At 39.1% G+C, this 20602-nt stretch overlaps 1 protein-coding gene across 7 annotated transcripts in view; it reads right to left on the bottom strand.

Moving 5' to 3' along the window:
• LOC112305292 (WASH complex subunit 2) overlaps positions 1-20602 on the bottom strand; it is an 83494-nt gene that overhangs the window by 50550 nt on the left and 12342 nt on the right. For 6 of the 7 annotated variants that reach the window (XM_045195945.2, XM_045195943.2, XM_024561010.4 and 3 more), the window contains 6 exons: positions 18083-18176; positions 17263-17324; positions 16049-16096; positions 14325-14435; positions 13699-13780; positions 12989-13054 (listed from right to left, as the gene is read on the bottom strand). In XM_045195945.2, the coding sequence (XP_045051880.2) occupies positions 12989-13054; positions 13699-13780; positions 14325-14435; positions 16049-16096; positions 17263-17324; positions 18083-18176 (463 nt within the window). The remainder of the gene's footprint in view (positions 1-12988; positions 13055-13698; positions 13781-14324; positions 14436-16048; positions 16097-17262; positions 17325-18082; positions 18177-20602) is intronic. The other variant, XM_053922059.2, reaches the window with a different exon arrangement.

The raw sequence follows: 20602 nt of genomic DNA, 5'->3' as shown, positions 1-20602 counted from the left end.
GACCACGTTAAAGTACCACCACCCTGCCCCTGCACAACTTATCCTCTGTGGAGGAGGTTGATGGTAAGTGGTCACAGCCAAACCTTGTAGCCGACTGGCCTGGGTAAATCCCTCCCATTAATCTGCCAACAGCAACCAAGGATCAACTACAAGAGGAGGGTATACTCAGCCAACAAGAAGCGTGCACCTTGAATACTCAGTCTGGGTGATAGGGAAGGCTGTGCCCCTGGTCCCTATAGGACACCTACTACACTGGACCATGTACCAAGACACAGAGTCAAAGCAGCTCTACTTAATACATAGAAACAAACAAAGGGAGGCTACCAAAATGAGGAAACAAAGAAATAGGGCCCACCCTAGCTGGTGTGGCTTGTGGATTGAACGCAGGCCTGTGAACCAAATGGTCATTGGTTTAATTCCCAGTCAGTGCGCACACCTGGGTTGCAGGCCAGTTCCCTGGATGGGGGCACTCGGAAGCAACCACACATTGATGTTTCTCCCCCTCCCTTTCTCCTTTCCTTCCCTTCTCTCTAAAAATAAATAAATAGGTTTCGGGGAAAGATGGCAGCAAGATAGGTGGGAGTGGAGTCCACTTCCCCCTGTGCCCAGATGGAATACCTAGCTGATCCTCTGAGGAACAGAGTAAACAGCCAACGGTATCCCAGCATATATGAAGACTGGAGGCCAAAATTGTAGAGGACATTGAAAAATCACACAGTAAGGAGAGTCCTTTGGGACAATAAGGTCCCCAGGACCAGCAAGGGGATCAGGGTGGCTACAGGCCCAGGCCCAATGCCTGCTGGGTCTGCCACAGGATTCTTGGGAGAGAGCCAGGACAACAGCCCCCTCTCCTGCCAAACAATGTTTGAGCAGCACCAAGAGGGACCTGGATGCTTGAAGTCATGGGGAGGAGGGAGAGGACTAAGTGGCAAACACACAGGGGCGGTGTGTACCCACTGAGACTACAGACACCGGCTGGAAGAGTTGGGCCCTGACGGACCCTGACCCAGAGAGTCTCCCATATGGTTGGAGAGTTGGGCTAGGCAACCGTATCCAGGCACTTGTTTGGAGCAGAAGGCTTGAATAGGAGGAATTTTTCAAAAAGAAAAAGAAAAAAAAGAGGCACTCGGGGGCTGATTAGGGAATTTCCGTGCAGCAACTATCCCCACCTCCTGAGGCCCTACCACAGCCACACCGGCAGAAGGTTCCCAACCAAGCCCAGGACCACAGTGGAGCACCACTGACCTAGCCGCACCCCGCCCCCCCTGCCAGCTACTGCCATGGCAGCAGAGGCTGATGTGTGCCCAACAATGCTGTCCCTCAACTGTGCTCCCTCCCACTACAGCAGCAGAGGCCAAGCGCTCACACCCACACACCCAGGAGCGGAACAAGCCTGACTCCTCCACCCTGGCCACCGCTGCTGCCACAGCAGAAGCAGAAGCAGCAGAAGCAGAAGCAGCAGTAGAAGCAGCAGCAGCAGCGGAGGCCGTGCGCTCACAACCGAAGCCCCAGGGATAGTGCGCACCCGAAACCACAGTCCAGCGGCTGCCAAACCCACCCCAGCAGGGGAGGCTGAGTGCTAGGGAGGGAGTGCGCCTGACCCGCCACCCACAGGCACCTATCGCTGAACACCACCACCTCGGGAACAGCAGCAGAGGAGGCATTCACCCACAATTGCCAGGGCAGCCACAGCTGCACCCCTGCCCTATAGGTCCAACTAGCTCTCTAAGAGGAAAGCGGAGACACCCCCGCAGAGAGACCTGCAGGGCTCATGGAGTCAGCAGTCCCCAGAATTACTTAACTCATGGGAGGCCTGAACTACCCTGAAGAAACTCTAAGAGTCCCTAGCATCTAGGACAGCAAAGAGCAAGAAGGTGGTGTGTGAGTTGCCCCTAACTAGTGCACCTCAAGGACAGCACAACGGGTGGACTAAAGGCATAGGAAGGGCACTGGGGGCCCAGCAGCAAACTGAGGAACTGGGCTGGAGGTTGGGCAACTACAAAGAGTGCAGCTCAGACCTGGCCCCCATCACACAGTATCACAGGAAGGGAGAAAAGTGAAACCAATCCCCCCTCAGCCTGCTGCAGCCAGGGAAACCTGCAGAACTGGCTTGGCTTGTTTAAAGCCAGCAGAAGGCTTTTAATTTTAATTCCTTCTTCCTTTCTTTCCTTCTTTCTTTTTTTTATTTCCTTCTTCCTCTTTTCTTTTTTTTTTTAAATTCCCACAAGTGAAACAATAAAACCTGGACCTGTGAAAGGACCAGAGTAAGATCCAAAGAGGGGTCATACCAAAACTGAGACAGTGAGACAAATTTCACTTTGCTACTCCAGAGAAGTTGCAATTGTATATTTGTATTATTATTATTTTCTCATTATTTTCACATCTCTTATTTTATTACTATTTTTTTCTTTTTCTTCTTTCTGTTTAGACTTCTTTGCTTGGTTTGTTAAACTGCACTGTTTGGTTTCCCTTCTTCTCTCTTTTGAGTGTATTTTTAATTTTCTGTCTTCCACTCCACTTGTGTTCCAATAGCACACTATTCTAGGTCCTGTACTTGCTATTCTTGTTATTCAGATCACATAGACTCTGTCATATGATTGTTGCTCCATTACTATTATAAATAATTGCTGTTCCATATAATTGTAAATACTACAAAGCAACCCTCCCAGATCTTAGCTCACTTCACTGTTTCTGTTTCTGGAACTTTATTACTGTTGTGGTTAACTCTGTTCTCTCCCACACTACACCTATTTTCTATCCTTTACTCTCATTTTAGCTCATAATCTGACCACCCACAAGCTCGCTGCTTTCTAGATCCAACTCACAATCCGTCCAACCCCTAATAAGAGTCTTATCTTTTTTCCACCCTTTCTAAAAAGTGGCTACTTGGGTGAGATATCACTTTTAACACTATACATACCCAAAGGATCTCTTACCTCTTCTCTACAGGTTGGTACTTTAAATACCATAGAATACACTCCCGCTACCTTAAACCATTTTACCTTCCCCCTCCAACTGATCACAAAAAAGAGTACGTGGGAGCTGTGAACACTACTATACCTGCTGCAAGAAGAAACGCACCATCAAAGAAAGGACCAAGAGGTAACAACAGAAGAAGGTGAAGGAGGGAGTAGAAGCCAAACTAACCTCCACCCAAGACCTACCTGGAAATACAACTCAATGGTGGAGAAATAACCCAGAACAAACAATTGAACAAGAGCAAGAGAGAAGCTTCAACACCTTGTACACACGGAAGAACCAGCTTCAACAGAACCTGTCCACACCTGCACAACAGAATACAAAATGTGGTGGACGGTGTGACTATCGGTTAACCAGCTGGAGGGAAGGACACATCAAAGAAAGACCCAAGAACAATCAAAACTCAAAGACATATACAGAGCCAACATAAATGTCAGCCCAAGACAAGCCAGCTCATAAGATCAAGGAGTCTGCACCACTGAATCTCACAGGTCTTCTACCATAGAAGTTCACACCACAAACCCAGGTGGTCAAAAGAGATCAATTTAAAAAGCAGAGGCTAACAAGAAGAGTATCACAAACAATGTGAAGAAAAAGAAACAAACCCTAATCTGAAGGAAAGGAGGAAGACTCACAAAGAATGCAAAATGAAATAGACACAAGTAAACTATCAGATATTGAGTTCAAAGAACTGGTTATCAGGAAGCTCAATGAGCTCACAGACAATTACCAAAACCTACAGGGAAACTACAATGAACTCACTGCAAACTGTACCAACATGAAAAAGGAAATAGAAACTAACAAGGACCAAGAGGAAATGAAGAATACAATTTCTGAATTGAAGAACACAGTAGAAGGAATCAACAGCAGGCTTGATGAAGCAGAGGATCAGATCAGCGAGCTGGAGGACAAGGCAGAAAAAAACACCCAGAATGAGCAAGAAAAGGAAAAGAGGCTCAGAAAGAATGAAGAGGGGTTAAGGGAAATGCAGGAAAACATGAAAAGGAATAATATCCATATAGTATCCATTTAATAGAGACATCAGAAGGAGAAGAAGAGCAAGGGATAGAAAACCTATTTGAAAAAGTAATGATGGCAGACTTCCCTAATTTGATGAGAGAAAAAGTCACCCAAATCCAGGAAACACAGAGAGTCCCAACCAAGAGGTACCTAAAGAGGCCCACTTTGAGACACATCGTAATTAAAATGGGAAAATTCCAAGGCAAAGAGAACCTTAAAGGCAGCAAAGGAGAAACAGGAAGTAACATACAAGGGAACCCTGATAAGACTAGCAGCTGACTTCTCAATGGAAACACTCCATGCCAAAAGGGAATGGCATGAAAATATTCCAAGTAATGAAAACCAAGGGCTGACAACAGAGATTACTCTATCCAACAAGACTCATTTAAAATGGAAGGCCAAACAGGGAGCTTCCCAGACAAAAGAAGACTCAAAGAATATACTTCCTCCCAATCAGCTGTGCAAGAGATACTAAAGGGTTTGCTTTAACAACAGGCAAAAAAACAGTCAGAGGGAGGGGAACACAGATATGAAAAAATGGCAGTGAATAAGTAACTATCAATAATAATCTTAAAAGTAAATGGAATAAATGCCCCAATGAAAAGACATAGAATAGTTGAATGGATAAGAAATCATGACCCAAACATATGCTGCCTACAAGACACCCACCTCAGAACAAAACATCTACACAAACTGAAAGTGAAGGGCTAGAAACAAATATGCCAAGCAAATGGACAGGGGAAAAAGCCGGGGTGCCAATACTCATATCAGACAAAACAGAATTCAAAAAACCCATAAAGAGAGACCCAGAAGGACACTTCATAATACTCAAGGGAGAATCCACCAAAAACACATAAACATTGCAAATATATATGCACCCAACAGAGGAGCACCCAAATACATAAAGAAAATCTTTGAGGACTTCAAGATATTGAGAGCAAAACAATCAGAGTAGAGGATTTCAACACCCAACTGTAAAAATGGACAGATCTTATAAACAAAACATCAACAAAGATATTGCGGCATTGAACAATCTTCCTAGATCAAATGAACTTAACTGATATATATAGAGCCTTTCAACCGAACGAAGGAAAATGCACATTCTTTTCAAATGTACATGGGACATTTTCAAAAACAGACCATATGATAGGACACAAAACAAGCCTCAACAAATTCAAGAAAACTGAAATCATATCAAGCATTTCTTCCTACCACAAGGGACTGAAACTAGAAACAAACTTGAAGGAAAAAAACCCAAAACACTCAAACTCATGTAGATTGAATAGCATGCTATTAAACAATGAATGGGTTTATGAATGAGATTCAGGAAAAAAGATCACAAAGTTTCTGGAAACAGGAAAATGAACACACAACATTCCAAAATTTATGGGACACAGCAAAGGCAGTTCTGAGAGGGAAGTTCATAGCGATATAGGCATTCCTAACTAATATAGAAATATTTCAACTCAACTACCTAAACCTACAAGAACTGGAGGAACAACAACACAGACAGACCAGAGCAAGTAGAAGGAAACAAATAACCAAGATCAGAGCACCATTAAATGACATAGAGAATAAAAGCACAATTCTAAGGATCCATGAAGCCAGGAGCTGGTTCTTTGAAAACAAAACCAAAATCAACAAGCCTTTAAGCAGACTCCACAAGAAAATAAGAGAGAGGACCCAAATAAACACAATCAGAAATGAAAGAGTAGAGATTACAACTGATACCATAGAAATACAAAGAACTATATGCCAAAAAATTTCAAAACTTAGGGGAAATGGACACATTTCTGGAAAAATATCATCTTCCAAACTCAATGACGAAGCAGAAAGCCTGAACAGACCAATAACAGGTGATAAAATTGAAGCAGTAATCAAAAAGCTTCTGACACACAAAAGCCCTGGGCCTGATGGTTTCACAGGAGAATTTAACAAAGCATTTAACGAAGAGCTAGCCACTATCCTTCACAGATTATTCCAAAAAATTCAAGAAGATGGAAGACTCCCATACTCTTTTTGTGCAGCCAGCATCATCCTAATCTCAAAACCAGATAAAGACACGACAAAGAAAGAAAACTTCAGGCCAGTATTGCTGATGAACATAGACACTAAAATCCTCAACAAAATATTGACAAACCACATCCAGCAATACATTAAAGAGATCATGCAACAAGAGCAAGTGTGATTCGTCCCAGGGATGCAAGGATGGTACAATATTCACAAATTATTAAACATACTACATCACATAAACAAAACTAAACACAAAAATCACATGATCATATGAACAGAGGCGGAAAAAGCATTTAATAAGGTATAGCACCCATTTATGATAAAAACACTTAGCAAAGTGGGAATAGAGGGAACATTCCCGAACATAATATGAGCCATAAATGAGAGACCTACAGCCAACATCATACTCAATGACAAAAACTTAAGAGCTTTCCCGCTAAGATCAGGAACAAGACAAGGATGTCTGCTTTCACCACTCCTAAACAACATAGTATGGGAAGCCTAGCCACAGCAATCAGACGAGAAAGAGAAAGAAAAGGTATACAAATTGGAAAGAAGGAAGTAAAACTGTCATTGTTTGCAGATGACATGATAGTGTACATAGAAAATCCTATAGATTCCACCAAAAAACTACTCGACCTAATTAGTGAATTTGACAAAACAGTGGGCTACAAAGTCAATATTCAGAAATCAAAGGCATTTTTGTATACCAACAATGAAATATCAGAAACAGAAATCAGGAAAAAAAACCCATTTGATATAGAAACAAGAAAAAAAAAAGTACCTGGGAATAAACCTAACCAAGGAAGTAAAAGACCTGTACTCAGAAAACTACACAACAATGAAGAAAGAAACTAAGGAACACACAAACACATGGAAAGATGTACCACGCTCATGGATTGGAAGAATGAACATCATCAAAATGGCCATACTACCCAAAGCAATTTATACGTTCAATGCAATCCCTATTAGAGTACCCATGACATACTTCACAGATATACAACAAACATTTCAGAAATTTATATGAACCATAAATGACTCTGAATAGCTGTAGCAATTTTGAGAAAGACAAACAAAGTAGGAAGGATCACAATTCTGATATCAAACTGTATTATATGGCCGCTGTCATCAAAACAGCCTGGCACTGGCGTAAGAACAGACACATAGAGCAATGGAACAGACAGAGCCCAGAAATATACCCAAGTCTTTAAGGTCAATTAATATTTGACAAAGGGGGAAGAAGCATAAAATGGAGCAAAAATAGCCTCTTCAACAAATGGTGTTGGGAGATCTAGTCAGCTACATGCAAAAAAATGAAACTTGATCACCAACTTATGCCATACACCAAAATAAATTCAAGGAGGATAAAAGGCTTAAATATAGGTTGTAACATGATAAAAGTCCTAGAGGAAAACATTGGCAGGAAAATCTCAAACATTCCACGCAGCAATATTTTTACCTATATGTCTCCTAAAACAAGGGACATAAAGAATAAACAAATGGGACCTCATCAAATTAAAAAGCTTATGCATGGCTAAAGAAAACAGCATTAAAATGAAAGGAGAACCAACTATATGGGAAAACATATTTGCCAATGATACCTGGGACAAGGGTTTGATCTCCAAAATATATAAAAACTCACACAACTCCACCGCAAGACAAAAAAAAAAATTAAAAAATGGGTAAAGATCTTAACAGACACTTCTCCAAGGAGGACCCAGAGAGGACCCAGAGACATATGAAAATATGCTCAGCATCACTAGCCTTCAGTGATGCAAATTAAAACCACAATGAGATACCATTTCGCACCTGTCAGAATGGCCATCATAGACAAATCAACAAACAAGTGTTGCAGAGGATGTGGAGAACCCAAAGGGAACCCTAGTGCACTCTTGGTAGGATTGCAGACTGGTACAGCCACTATGGAAAACAGTATGGAATTTCCTCAGAAAACTAAAAATCGAACTGTCTTTTGACCTGCGTATTGCACTGCTAGGATTATATCCTAATAACCCTGAAACACCAATCCAAAAGAATCTATGCATCCCTATGTTCATAGCAGGACAATCACAATAGCCAAGTGCTGGCGGCAACCTACGTGCCCATCAGTAAATGAATGGATCAAAAAACTATGGTACATTTTCACAATGGAATTCTATGCAGCGTAAAGAAAGAAGGAGCTCCTACCCTTTGCAACAGCATGGATGGAACTGGAGAGCATTATGCTAAGTGAAATAAGCCAGGTGGTGAGGAACAAATACCATATTGTCTCACCTTTAAGTAGAACATAATCAAGAAAAGAAAAAAGCAAACAAAATATAACCAGAGACATTGAAATTAAGAACAATCTGACAGTAACCAGAGGGGAAGGGGGAAGGGGTAATGGGGAGAAGGGTTTTCAGGAACTACTATAAAGGACACATGAACAAAACCAAGGGGGAGGGTGGAAGCAAGGGAGAGAGGCAGGTTTTGCTGGGGTGGGGGGGAGTGGTGGGGAGAAATGCAGACAACTGTAATTGAACAACAATAAAATAATTAAAAAAAAAAGAAAGATAGGTAAAGATATCTAAATTAAATTCAAGGAAAATTGTTAAGTATTCAATCAATGTTTAATTAAGAATTGCAAGCTTCAATTGACCTTATCTTCATTCCTGTCTTAAATTTAGATTTCAACTAATAGGTTTTTTTAAACTTTATTTTTATCTTAAAAGGTTTTCTTTAGCATTTACTACATAAATCTGATGTCAAACTAGAAGACTGAATATTTTTCATTTGGGTGTATTTAAAAACAAATTCTCCATCATTTTCATGTTTAATAAAGTGGTAAGACAGAAAAAATATATAAATAAATAAATAAAATCTTTTTTTTTGAAGACTTGGCCCACAACCCAGGCATGTGCCCTGACTTGGAATTGAACCAGCGACCCTTTGGTTCACAGGAGCCACACCAGCCAGGGCATAAATAAAATTTTACAAAAAAAAGGAAGAAAAAAAAAATATGGCCCAAATAAAACAACAGATCAGAACTCCAGAAAAAGAGCTAAATGAAAAGGAAATAAACAACCTATCAGGTGCAGAGTTCAAAACACTGGTCATAAGGATGCTTGAAGAACTTAATGAGGACCTCAACAGCATAAAAAGATCCATTCAGAAACAAAGGATACACTAATTAAAATAAAGAACAAGTTACAGGGAAACTCTGCTGGAATGGATGACGCTAGAATCAAATCAAGTATTTGGAACATAAGAAGCAAAAAACAACCTATAAGAATAACAAGAAGAAAAAAAGATTCCAAAAAAATTAGTATAGTATAAGCAGCCTCTGGGACAACTTCAAGAGGTCCAGCATTCCCATCGTAGGGGTGCAAAAGGAAAAGAGAAAGAACAAGAAATTGGAAATCTCTGAAAAAATTATGAAGGAAAACTTCCCTAATTTAATGAAGAAAATAGACATTTGAGTCCAGGAAGCACAGAGAGTCCCAAACAAGATGAATGCAAAAAAGACCCACTCCAAGACAAATCATAATTAAAATGCCAAAGGTTAAAGGTAAAGAGAGAATCATAAAAGCAGCAAGAGAAAAGCAGAAAATAACTACAAAGGAGTTCCCATAAGACTGTCAGCTGATTTCTCAAAAGAAATTTTGCAGGATAGAAGAGACTGGCAAGAAATATTCAAAGTCATGAAAAGCAGGCACCTATAGTCAAGATTGCTATATCCAGCAATGCTATCTTTTAGAATCAAAGGGCAGATAAAGTGCTTCCCAGACAAGAAAAAACTGAAGGAGTTCATCATCACCAAACCATTATTACCTGATACGTTAAAGGGACTTATTTAAGAAAAAGAAGATCAAGACTATGAACAATAACATGGCAAAAAATACTATCTATCAACAATTGAATCTAAAAAACAAACTAAGCAAACAAGAAGAACAGTGAGAGAATCATGGATACAGAGAATGTTTTGATGGTTGCCAGATGGGAGGGGTGTGTGGGGGAATGGGTGAAGAGGTGAGATTAAAAAGTACAAATAGGGGGGAGAGCCAAGATGGCGGCGTAGGTAGACACACTGCGCCTCCTCGCACAACCAGAACTGACAGAGAATCAAACGGCAAGGGGGTCCTACACCAAGGAAATAAAAAATGAATATTCATCCAGACCAGTAGGAGGGACAGAGACAGGCACCGGGGTGGAGAGGACTCGCGTGGCTGTGGCGGGGCAGGCAGTCCGACCACTAGCACACCCTGTGGCCCCACATTCGCGCAGATAAACTGAGAGGGCCGGACTCAAGAGTGGCAGAAAACGGGGCAGGCAGAGCAGTGGGTAGCACCCCGCGGCCCCACATTCGCACATAGATAAACCGGGACAAACGGCAGGGAGTGAGGCAGACTGTGCAACCCAGGGCTCCAGCGCGGGGAAATAAAGCCTCAAACCCCTGATTGAAAACACCTGTGGGGGTTGGGGCGGCAGCAGGAGAAACTCCCAGCCTCACAGGAGAGTTTGTTGGAGAGACCCACAGGGGTCTATAGCGTGCACAATCCCACCCACTCGGGAACCAGCACCAGAGGGGCCCAATTTTATTGTGGGTAGCGGAGAGAGTGACTGAAATCCGGTGGAGAGTGGAGCAGGCGCCATTGCTCCCTCTCGGCCCCTCCCCAACATACAGCATCACAGTGCAGCAACCAGCATTACCCAGCCCTGGGGAACACCTAAAGCTCCACCCCTTTAAGTAACAGACACACCAAGACAAAAAAAAAAAAAAGGCCAAATGACAGAACACTTCAAAGCTCCAGAAATAATTCAGCTAAGCAGCGAACAGATAGCCAACCTATCAGATGCACAGTTCAAAACGCTGGTAATAAGGACACTCACAGAATTGGTTGAATTTAGTCAAAAACTAGATGAAAAAATGAAGGCTATGGGAACCAACAGTGATGAGAAGGAAACTGGAACTGAAATCAACGGTGTGGACCAGAAGGAAGAAAGAAACATCCAACCAGAAAAGAATGAAGAAACAAGAATTCGGAAAAATGAGGAGAGGCTTAGGAACCTCCAGGACATCTTTAAATGTTCTCACATCTGAATTATAGGGGTGCCAGAAGGAGAAGAGGAAGAACAAACAATTGAAAACTTATTTGAACAAATAATGAAGGAGAACTTCCCTAATCTGGCAAAGGAAATAGACTTCCAGGAAGTCCAGGAAGCTCAGAGAGTCCCAAAAAAGATGGACCCAAGGAGGAACACACCAAGGCACATCATAATTACATTACCTAAGATTATACAGAAGGAGAGAATCTTAGAAGCAGCAAGAGAAAAGGAGACAGTTACCTACAAAGGACTTCCCATAAGACTGTCAGCTGATTTCTCCAAAGAGACCTTACAGGCAAGAAGGGGCTGGAAGGAAGTATTCAAAGTCATGAAAGGCAAGGGCCTAAACCCAAGATTACTCTATCCAGCAAAGCTATCATTTAGAATGGAAGGGAAGATAAAGTGCTTCTCAGATAAGGTCAAGTTAAAGGAGTTCATCATCACCAAGCCCTTATTATATGAAATGTTAAAGGGACTTATCTAAGGAAAAGAAGATAAAAAATATGAACAGTAAAAATGACAGCAAACTCACAGTTATTAACCACCACACCTAAAACAAAAACAAGAGCAAACTAGGCAAACAACTAGAACAGGAACAGAACCACAGAACTGAAGATCACATGGAGGGTTATCAACAGGGGAGTGGGAGGGGGAGGGGGGGAAGTACAGAGAATAAGTAGCATAAATGATAGATGGAAAATAGACAGGGGGAAGGTAAGAATAGTTTAGGAAATGTAGAAGCCAAAGAACTTATAAGTATGACCCATGGACATGAACTACAGGGGGGGAATGTGGGAGGGAGGGGGTGGGCATGATGGAGTGGAGTGAGGGAGGGGGGAAATGGGACAACTGTAATAGCATAATCAATAAATATATTTTAAAAAAAAAAGTACAAATAGGTAGTCACAGAAGAGCCATGGAGATGTAACAGACAGTATAGGAAATGGAGTAGCCAAAGAACTTAAACACATGAACCATAGATATGAACAATGGTGTAGGGACTGCTTGAGAAGTAGTGGGTGCTCAGTGGTGGAGGGCAAAGAGGAAAGAATCAGGACAACTGTCATAGCATAATCAATAAAATGTAATTTAAAAATAGAAGTTTATTTCAATTTTTTAAAAAATGATAAAGCAACACTCATTCACTGATGGTAGGAATGTAAACTGGAACAGCCACTATGGAAAACAGTGTGTAGGGTTCTCAAAAAACTAAGAATAGTTACCATATGACCCAGCAACCTCTCTTCTGGGTATCTACCCGAAAAATTTGAGAACATTTATTCACAACAATAAATGCACCCCTAAGTTCACTGCAGCATTATTAATGGTGGCCAATACATGGAAACACCAAAGGCCAAGAGATGGAAACAACCAAAGTGTCCTTTGATAGATGACTGGATAAAGACGTGATACGTATATACTATGGAATACTACTCAGCTGTAAGAAAAGATGAGATACTGCCATTTGCAAAAACATCGAAGAATCCTGAGATATCATGCTAAACCAAATAAGTATGACAGAAAAATTAAGAACGACATGATTTCACTTGTATAGGGAATATAAAACTGAAAGCAACAAATGAACCAACAAGAAAAACAAACAAAAACTCATAGACACAGACAATAGTATGGCGGTTACCAGAAGGAAGTTGGGTGGGGGTTAGTAAAGGGTAAAGAAAGTCAAATATATGGCACACAAGGTTTGATTTTGGCTGGTGGGTGCACACACAATGCAATATGCAGATGATGTATTATAAAACTGTACACTTGAAACCTATATAATCTTATGAACCAATCTTACCCCACTAAATTTAATGAAAAGAAAAACATAAAATAAAGAACCTAGAGTCAGTTAAAAAAATAAAAAACAGAATCAAGGGACAAGACCTACCATCTGAAGTTTTCCTTTCCTTCTTCTCTTTCAACATCTTCTGAGGTTTTGTTCCGGGAGATAAGCCTTGAAAATGTCACAGATTTAACCACATTCCGTATGATTAGTATTTATCTGATATTTTACATATGTGTCTGCCATCCTCACGGCTCCTAAGCTCAGAGCAAGCCATTTACCTTTGTATCTCTGCTCCACCTGAGCCCTTCAGTCAGTGCTTTACCGTATCAGACGCTCAAAAGTGCCTCTTTTTAAGCAAAAAGTTTCAATTTACATATCAGGGTCATGTGCCTATCAAGGCTATGCCTGCTGAAAGAATAATCCTTACATATTTCCACTCTATTGAATCATATACCACTCTGTAGAATACATTGTACAGAATGTTTTCATTTAGTAAAGATATAGGGGTAAATATTGAGCCAGTGATTCTTAATCTGGGGCCCATGTTTCTCTGAGGTATCCATTAATTCCCTGAAATTGCATATACAATGTTATATAAATGTATAAATGTGCATTTTTGGCCCCCCAAAACACTGTGGCCCCCCTCCACAGTGTTCAGTTATCAGAGTCTATAAACCAAAAGGAAGAAGTACAACACAAGTCTCTCATGACTGAGTAAAATTAAACAGGGAACTGCCCTCAGGAAGCCCAGCAGGGTTCTGCACTTCCCCACCACCACAGTGTTAACTTATCTTAGGGGGCACGGGGTGTACCTCTTTGTTCCTCTCCCATCTGCCTTGTGGCATCCCCTTTGATCCGAGCAGCCAGCTCATCGGCAAAGGTTGTGGGTCTTTTCTACAGGCAGAAGAGACCAAAAGAATCACTTTTTGTAACATACAAACTAGTACAGTTTACTTTTGAATACCTTACCAAATTTTGTAAATAATTATACAGAAATTGAAATGAGAAAACAGGGTTTAACTAAATGAATTTAAACATATGCTCCCTGTATACAGATCACCTGAGAAACGGGACTCATAAGGGTGTTCCTCCTAAGGGAGATGCTCCATATTTTATTTTATTTTTTTACATTTCAAAGAGCTACATAAGAAAATTATCATTAAGTCCTTGGGGTCGGGGGAGGAGGAGAAGTATTAAAGGTCTTAAAATTCTGAAACTGAATATATTTTGAATCATCTGACTTGTAAAATTGTAACATTTGAAAGAGAAAAAGTGACATTTGAAAGGCAAGTTGGAATGCTCAACCATTAGTTTCAAAAGTAAATGAAAATACAAATATGATATAAGATGGTTACATTTATAAATGACAATAACTGGAATGAGTTTTAGGTACCATTTCTATACTTTGCCAAGAAATAGTAACTATATTGTTTCTTACAGGTCTAGTATTTTCTTCAATGTCCTCAATATCTTCCTCCTCCTTCCCAGAGTCAGCGAAAATGTCACAACCATCATCATCCTCTTCTTCATCACTCATTTGTTCAGTGTGCTGGGTATAAACCACCAGATTAGAACTATTAGATAAGATCATCGAGCTAAAAAAGAAATACTGCTACTTAGCCTTTAGGCAAAATGGTAACTATTTGTTAAATGAAGCAAAAGTTATAAATCAGTACATATGTCAGAACAAATAATATACAAGATTTATTTTTAGCACAAGAATATAACAGCAAAATGAAATACTAAAAACATCCATCACTACAGAAATGATTAAACTAAATAAGTATCATCTTATCTTAATAAGAATACTAATAGTTTTTAAAAAATAAGCTATAACAATTAAAGAGATATCCAAAGCATCAGGTGAAAAAACTGAATGATAAACCGAGTATGATACTCTGCACCCCCCTCATCCCTACATTATCTCCACAGGCACAGATATACTTGTAAAAACAAAGAAAAACGCTTGGATGTGTACACTCACAGAACATAACACCAGTTACCTCTGGAGAGTGTGAGAAGATGAAGACTGATGGCTGACAGTCTGCCAGGCACCATGCTAAAATCTTTAGAACTCTGAGGTTAGCTATGGTACACAAAACCAGTCTATCTTTAACAATACAAACAAATGGTTATGCCAGTGCTTTTAATCACTATACTGTATTGTTTGAAAAACTTAATTTATAGATCTTAATAGTAAATTCCATAGAAAAAAATGTGACTTGATCATTAAAATTATAGAGACTAACCACATTTGTGAATTCAACTGGGAAAATACAACTACCAAGCAAAAAGTACTAAATCCTTAATTTGACAGTTGAAAACTTTTATGAAAAAATATTTCTCAATTAGGAAACAAATGCAAACTGGGACAATCTCTATATATGGCTGTACATATATTATGGTAGCAAAAATCATAATCCCAGTGCTGATGAGGCTGCAGAAAAATTGTTATGCGGGATGTGTAATCCAGAATGTCCATCAACAGCCTTTACTGTAACTCTACACCACTTATGCCTAAGGAAACAGTTCACATAAGCAAATGATTTTTATGTATGAAAATAGTGAATACATCATTATCTCAAAAATAAAGTGCTGAAAATAAACTATTTTCCATACACATTTACAGACCATGACAGCGTCAGATATTAATGTGCTTAAAAACATAGTTTTACAAAGCAAATTACAAAGACTATTTAAAATGACAAGAACAAAGAAACATTTATATTAATATAAAACAGCAAAAAATAAATTATGTATATTTTACAAAAAGAATATATCCTTAGAAGGATATTGAAAAACTAAGACAATGATACAAAAACAGTAAGAATAGAAGATTTTCGTCTTTTGAGTGTTCATGTTACTGCTATACTGTTAAATTTTAAAACAGGGAAAAGGAATTCAGTTTGGGTAACTGGGCCTTCTTTGAGAGGCTCTCTTCCTAATTTTGTTTTTTACTTCTTTTTTTCCCTAAGAAAAATTAACATAAAACATAAAGTAAAATTTTAAAAATATATACGAGAAATTAGCCTAAAAATATGAAATGCTTGAAGGAAAAATAGTTGTAAATATGAATAAATCCTTATTTTCAAGTAAGTTGTTCAAAAGTTATTTTACTATCTATTTAGTATATATGCTATCACTTTAACACATGGGCCTTACCTGGTTTTGACCACTGTCACTATGATTGGCAAAATCTTCATCTGACTCCTTTAGGGGGGAAAAGGCTCTGTTGTTAATAGAGGCTTTACTCAGAAGCACAGTAAATTTTGACTCTAAGCCTTTGGAGCTCATCAACACTTAGTCTCTGTACTGATTACTTGGTCACCTCAAGTATCAATGACAACTGGCTGTATCACCAAGGACTATTCCACTTCACATGTAACATTTTGGGGTTAATCAAAATATCTTTAACAATTTGTTCATGTCTCTCTGACTATTGAATTTGAAGTAAGAGTTGCACATTTGATTAACTTAATTATCCAAAGTTGATTTGTGTTATTTTACTTTTTAGACTCTACTGTTTAAATTCCCTTTTAAACAGGGTGATTCATCAGGCCCAAGAAGGGAACATCAGTATTTTCCACCAGCAATTACATAAAGACTTATATTAATGGCTAAAAGCAAAGGATTCACTAATGACCCAGTTATAGGGAGGTTATTTAAGGAAAACTTATTTCCTACTATTAGGTGTTGTGTTTGGAGGGCTGGCTAAAAGAGAGCAGGGAAAGAGGATGAGAGAAAAAAGGAGTATAAGCATACAATCCTATCTCCTTTTAGAAATCCATGCTCAAATGTCTCTATTCTTTGCAATAACAAATATTCCATCTAAAGGAACAAAGCCAGATACAACAGCGGTCAAGGTCCACAGACCCTGAGTCCCTAGAGCAAGGAGTCAGATTATATGCTGGACATGAAGATGGTAGTGGCAGCAACAAAGCTAAAACATAAGTGGATGCTTTAAGTATTTTTCCGGTTTAGAAGGTTTTGTAAGAAAAGTTTCAAATCTGGACACATTTTTCCTAGAATTATTCAAAGACAGAACTTACTCAGAGACTGTATCTCAGGAAGAGATCCCACCAAAATACCTAAGCTGTCCCCCTCCAAATATATTAGTGAAAAGAGGATTTGGTGGGGAGATGGAAGGAGAGAAACGGTAATAAGAGATTAAAGTAGTTTTCCTTTAATCCCCTATTAATTCCCCAAACAATAAGGAAATCCAATCCCAAGAGAAAAACTTCAGAAAATGGCTTCTATCACTGTTAAAAGATTTATGAAAATAGATTGCTAATTCACAAACATGTATTTACTTAGTCTGCTAAACACATCCTAAGTTTCCTGCCATTCATGACCTGGACACACTAAACAGTCCTTACCTCCTCTTCATTCTCTTCTTCACTGTCCACAATGCTACCACGGTCACTGCCTATTGAACCTTCTATTTAGAACAAAGATAAGGGTTACCACCAATATTCATAAGAAAATATGATTAGTTTCTTCTCAAAACCATAAACCACCACATATCAGCATCACAGAAATGTTGATAAAACTATCTGTACCATTAACTGGAATTAAAAGAATCTGCACTACAGCAAGGAATGAAATATTTACATAGCCTCAAAGTATCTCCCCTCAAGATACTTAATAATTACCAAAAAAAAGTGTACTAATTACAAAGCAAAAAAAATTGGCCTATACTCTTCAAAAATGTTATTGTTGTGAAAAGCAAAGCAAGTGTTTTGGGGGTTTTTTGACAACTAAATGCAGTGAGTGATCCTGGATTATATCCTAGATCAGAGGAAAGAAGTGACTGTAAAAGGACATCACTGAGACAACTGGAAAATATGAATGTGACTGAGGATTAGCTAGTAGTATCATGTCCAGTAAAATTTCCTGGCTTTGATCATTTTAGTGTGGCTATGTAAGAGAAATGTCCTTCTTCTTACAAAACACACACAGAATATCTGTTTGATGTCTGTCAGGTTCAGAAAAAAAATATTAAATATATTGAGAGAGAAAAAGATAAAACAAATATGGTGAAATGTTAACAACTGGGAAAGCTGGATAAAGGGTATGTGGGAGTTCTTGATACTATTCTTACAAAATTAATGTAAAGTTTGAAATTAGAAAATTTTAAAATAAAAAAGTTAAGATATAAAAATTAAAAGTAATAAAAGTATTTGGTACCAAGTATACCTTCACTGGATAGCTCTCCAAGACCTACATCTTCTTGCTCCATGAACAGCTTTGACCCAATTAAATAAGGTAAAGGACGATCAATGTACAGATCCTGCAAAAAATGTCAGAAAATAAGCCATTAAATATTTGGGTTGAAAAATAAAATTAACTTTCCATTTGATATCTTGTTCCATCTGAGTATCCCCCAAAACTACATAATAAAAGTAGATTGAAAGACAAATACCATATGATCTCACCTATAAGTGGAACCTAATCAACAAAACAAACAAACAAACAAAATATAACCACACACAAACATTGAAATAAAGAACAAACTGACAGTAACCAGAGGGGAGGCGGGAGGGAATAAGAGGAGGAAAAGGGGGAAGGATCGTCAAGGAACATGTATGTATAAAGGACACATGGACAAAGCCAAAAAGGGGTAGGATCAAGGGCAGGAGGTAGGGATGGCTGGGGTAGGGGGGAGTGGAAGGGGTAAAAGGGAGACAACTGTACTTGAACAACAATTAAAAAAAATCCTTATTAAGTTAACTTTAAAATCCTAAAAAATAATAAAGTAGTGACTAAGAAACACAGCAGGATTAAAAGTCCAACAAAAAAAAAAACCACACACACACACACACTGATTTTGATTTTAAAAAAGTCAAATTCTAGGTATACATGGCAAAATGAGGATGAATCAAACAAGTGCCAAGTTATATTAACAAAAGTGGCAAAAGCCTATAAAACATTTACCAGCAGTAACCAAACAGGGAAAGGGGCACAACTTCACAGCACCATGTTCAAAAAGAGGAGGACCAAGAAATCAGAAATTATGAACATTGGGGTGCATAGTTTCTTTTGGATTGGTGTTTCAGGGCTCTTAGGACATCATCCCAGCAGTGGAATTGCTAAGTGAAATAAGCCAGGCGGTGAGGGACAAATACCATATGATCTCACTTTTAAATGGAACATAATCAACAAAAGAAAAAACCAAACAAAATGTAACCAGAGACATTGAAATAAGAACAATCTAACAATAACCAGGGGGGAGGGGACAATGGAAGGGAAGGGTTTTCAGGAACTACTATAAAGGACACATGGACAAAACCAAGGGGGAGGGTGGAAAAAAGGGAGGGAGGTGGGTTTGGCTGGGGTTGGGGGGAGTAGAGGGGGAAAAATGCAGACAACTGTAATTGAACAACAATAAAATAATTTAAAATTTAAAAAAATTAAAAATTAAAGAACTCAGAAATTAGAAATTCTAGCAAGCTTTGGTGACTCCTAGTCCTACCTTCCACCCCTAAAAAGCAGCACTGATATGCAAAAATCAACCAATTCATCTATTAATTTTGAGATTCCTCAATAAGAGTCCTAAATTTGGAGAGAAGCACACTGAGGAAATAACCCAAATAGTTTTTTATATAACTACGAGAAAGCAGGTGGATATGTCCAGGTTTTAGGGAGGAGGTACAGACAAACAGGGCACACACATAAAGGGAATCGAGGACTCCTTCACACTGCATTGGAGCAAAGGAGAAGGCTGCAAGAGAGCACATAAAACACAAGCCAAACAAAAAAAAAAACCAGAATGGCAACTATGCAAATACCTATAGTCAACATAATGAACATAATGTCTAAAAGATGGATGTGAACCTATCAGTGAGAAAAAATAACTCAAGAAAGAAAAAATAAGATCCCCTAGAGGTTCACACTGTAATTTAGAAAAGTGAAGTTGGTAAAATAAGACCAGATGATAAAACATCAGAATGAAATGCAGGGGACAGTGCATATGACAATACATGTTGGAGACCCACCCATCACACACATTAAAAACTTAAGGACAAGAAAGCACTCCATCCCTAGACAACCTCCCATCTCCAGTGCTGGAGGAAAGCTGACTTGTCCTCTGAGAGGTATGATTCTTTGGCCACAATATCTCTTCTCTATGAAAAGACCCTGGGGGGCAAGGGAGAAAAGTGCTGAAGTTTCATACAACAACAGAAAAGTTTGGGAAGGTTAATGAAAGGTTAAAGATACAACAGCAACCAATTTATTGCAAAGAAAAGAAAGTAATAATGCAGCTGTCTGCCTTCCCAAGTCCCCCTGTAACAGAGAAAATGGTGTGTGACTTAAAAACTAACAAGTGTGGCCCAGGGAATACATTTCCCAGGTTCCATTGCTAACTTCTAAATCCTTACAGTAAAAACACAAGCCAGCAAGTGTAACAGTGCTAAAGGATCAGCCCCAACTCGGTCTGATGCTGTAAGCTCAAACTGAAAAAGAAATGTACAGCTAAATGAATGACTAGAAGCGTTTGTTTTTGCGGCATGTTTCAATTTGTAGGGCACTTGAGTATCACAAGAATTCTCAAAAGCAATACAGCCACTTTTTGTGTCTGAGTGACTCTGGTGTTGCCCCAATTGTCTCCTTTGCCAATCTGAGAAAGTAACAGTAAAGCAATAAATACCTATTAGACTAATGGTCTGTTCATGCACATGCATAGCAGCTTTTTTCATAATAGCCAAAACCTGAAAG

This window comes from Desmodus rotundus, chromosome 4 (genome assembly GCF_022682495.2).
Source record: "Desmodus rotundus isolate HL8 chromosome 4, HLdesRot8A.1, whole genome shotgun sequence".
Taxonomy (NCBI): domain Eukaryota; kingdom Metazoa; phylum Chordata; class Mammalia; order Chiroptera; family Phyllostomidae; genus Desmodus; species Desmodus rotundus.
This window is presented reverse-complemented; position numbering and strand designations above follow the sequence as displayed.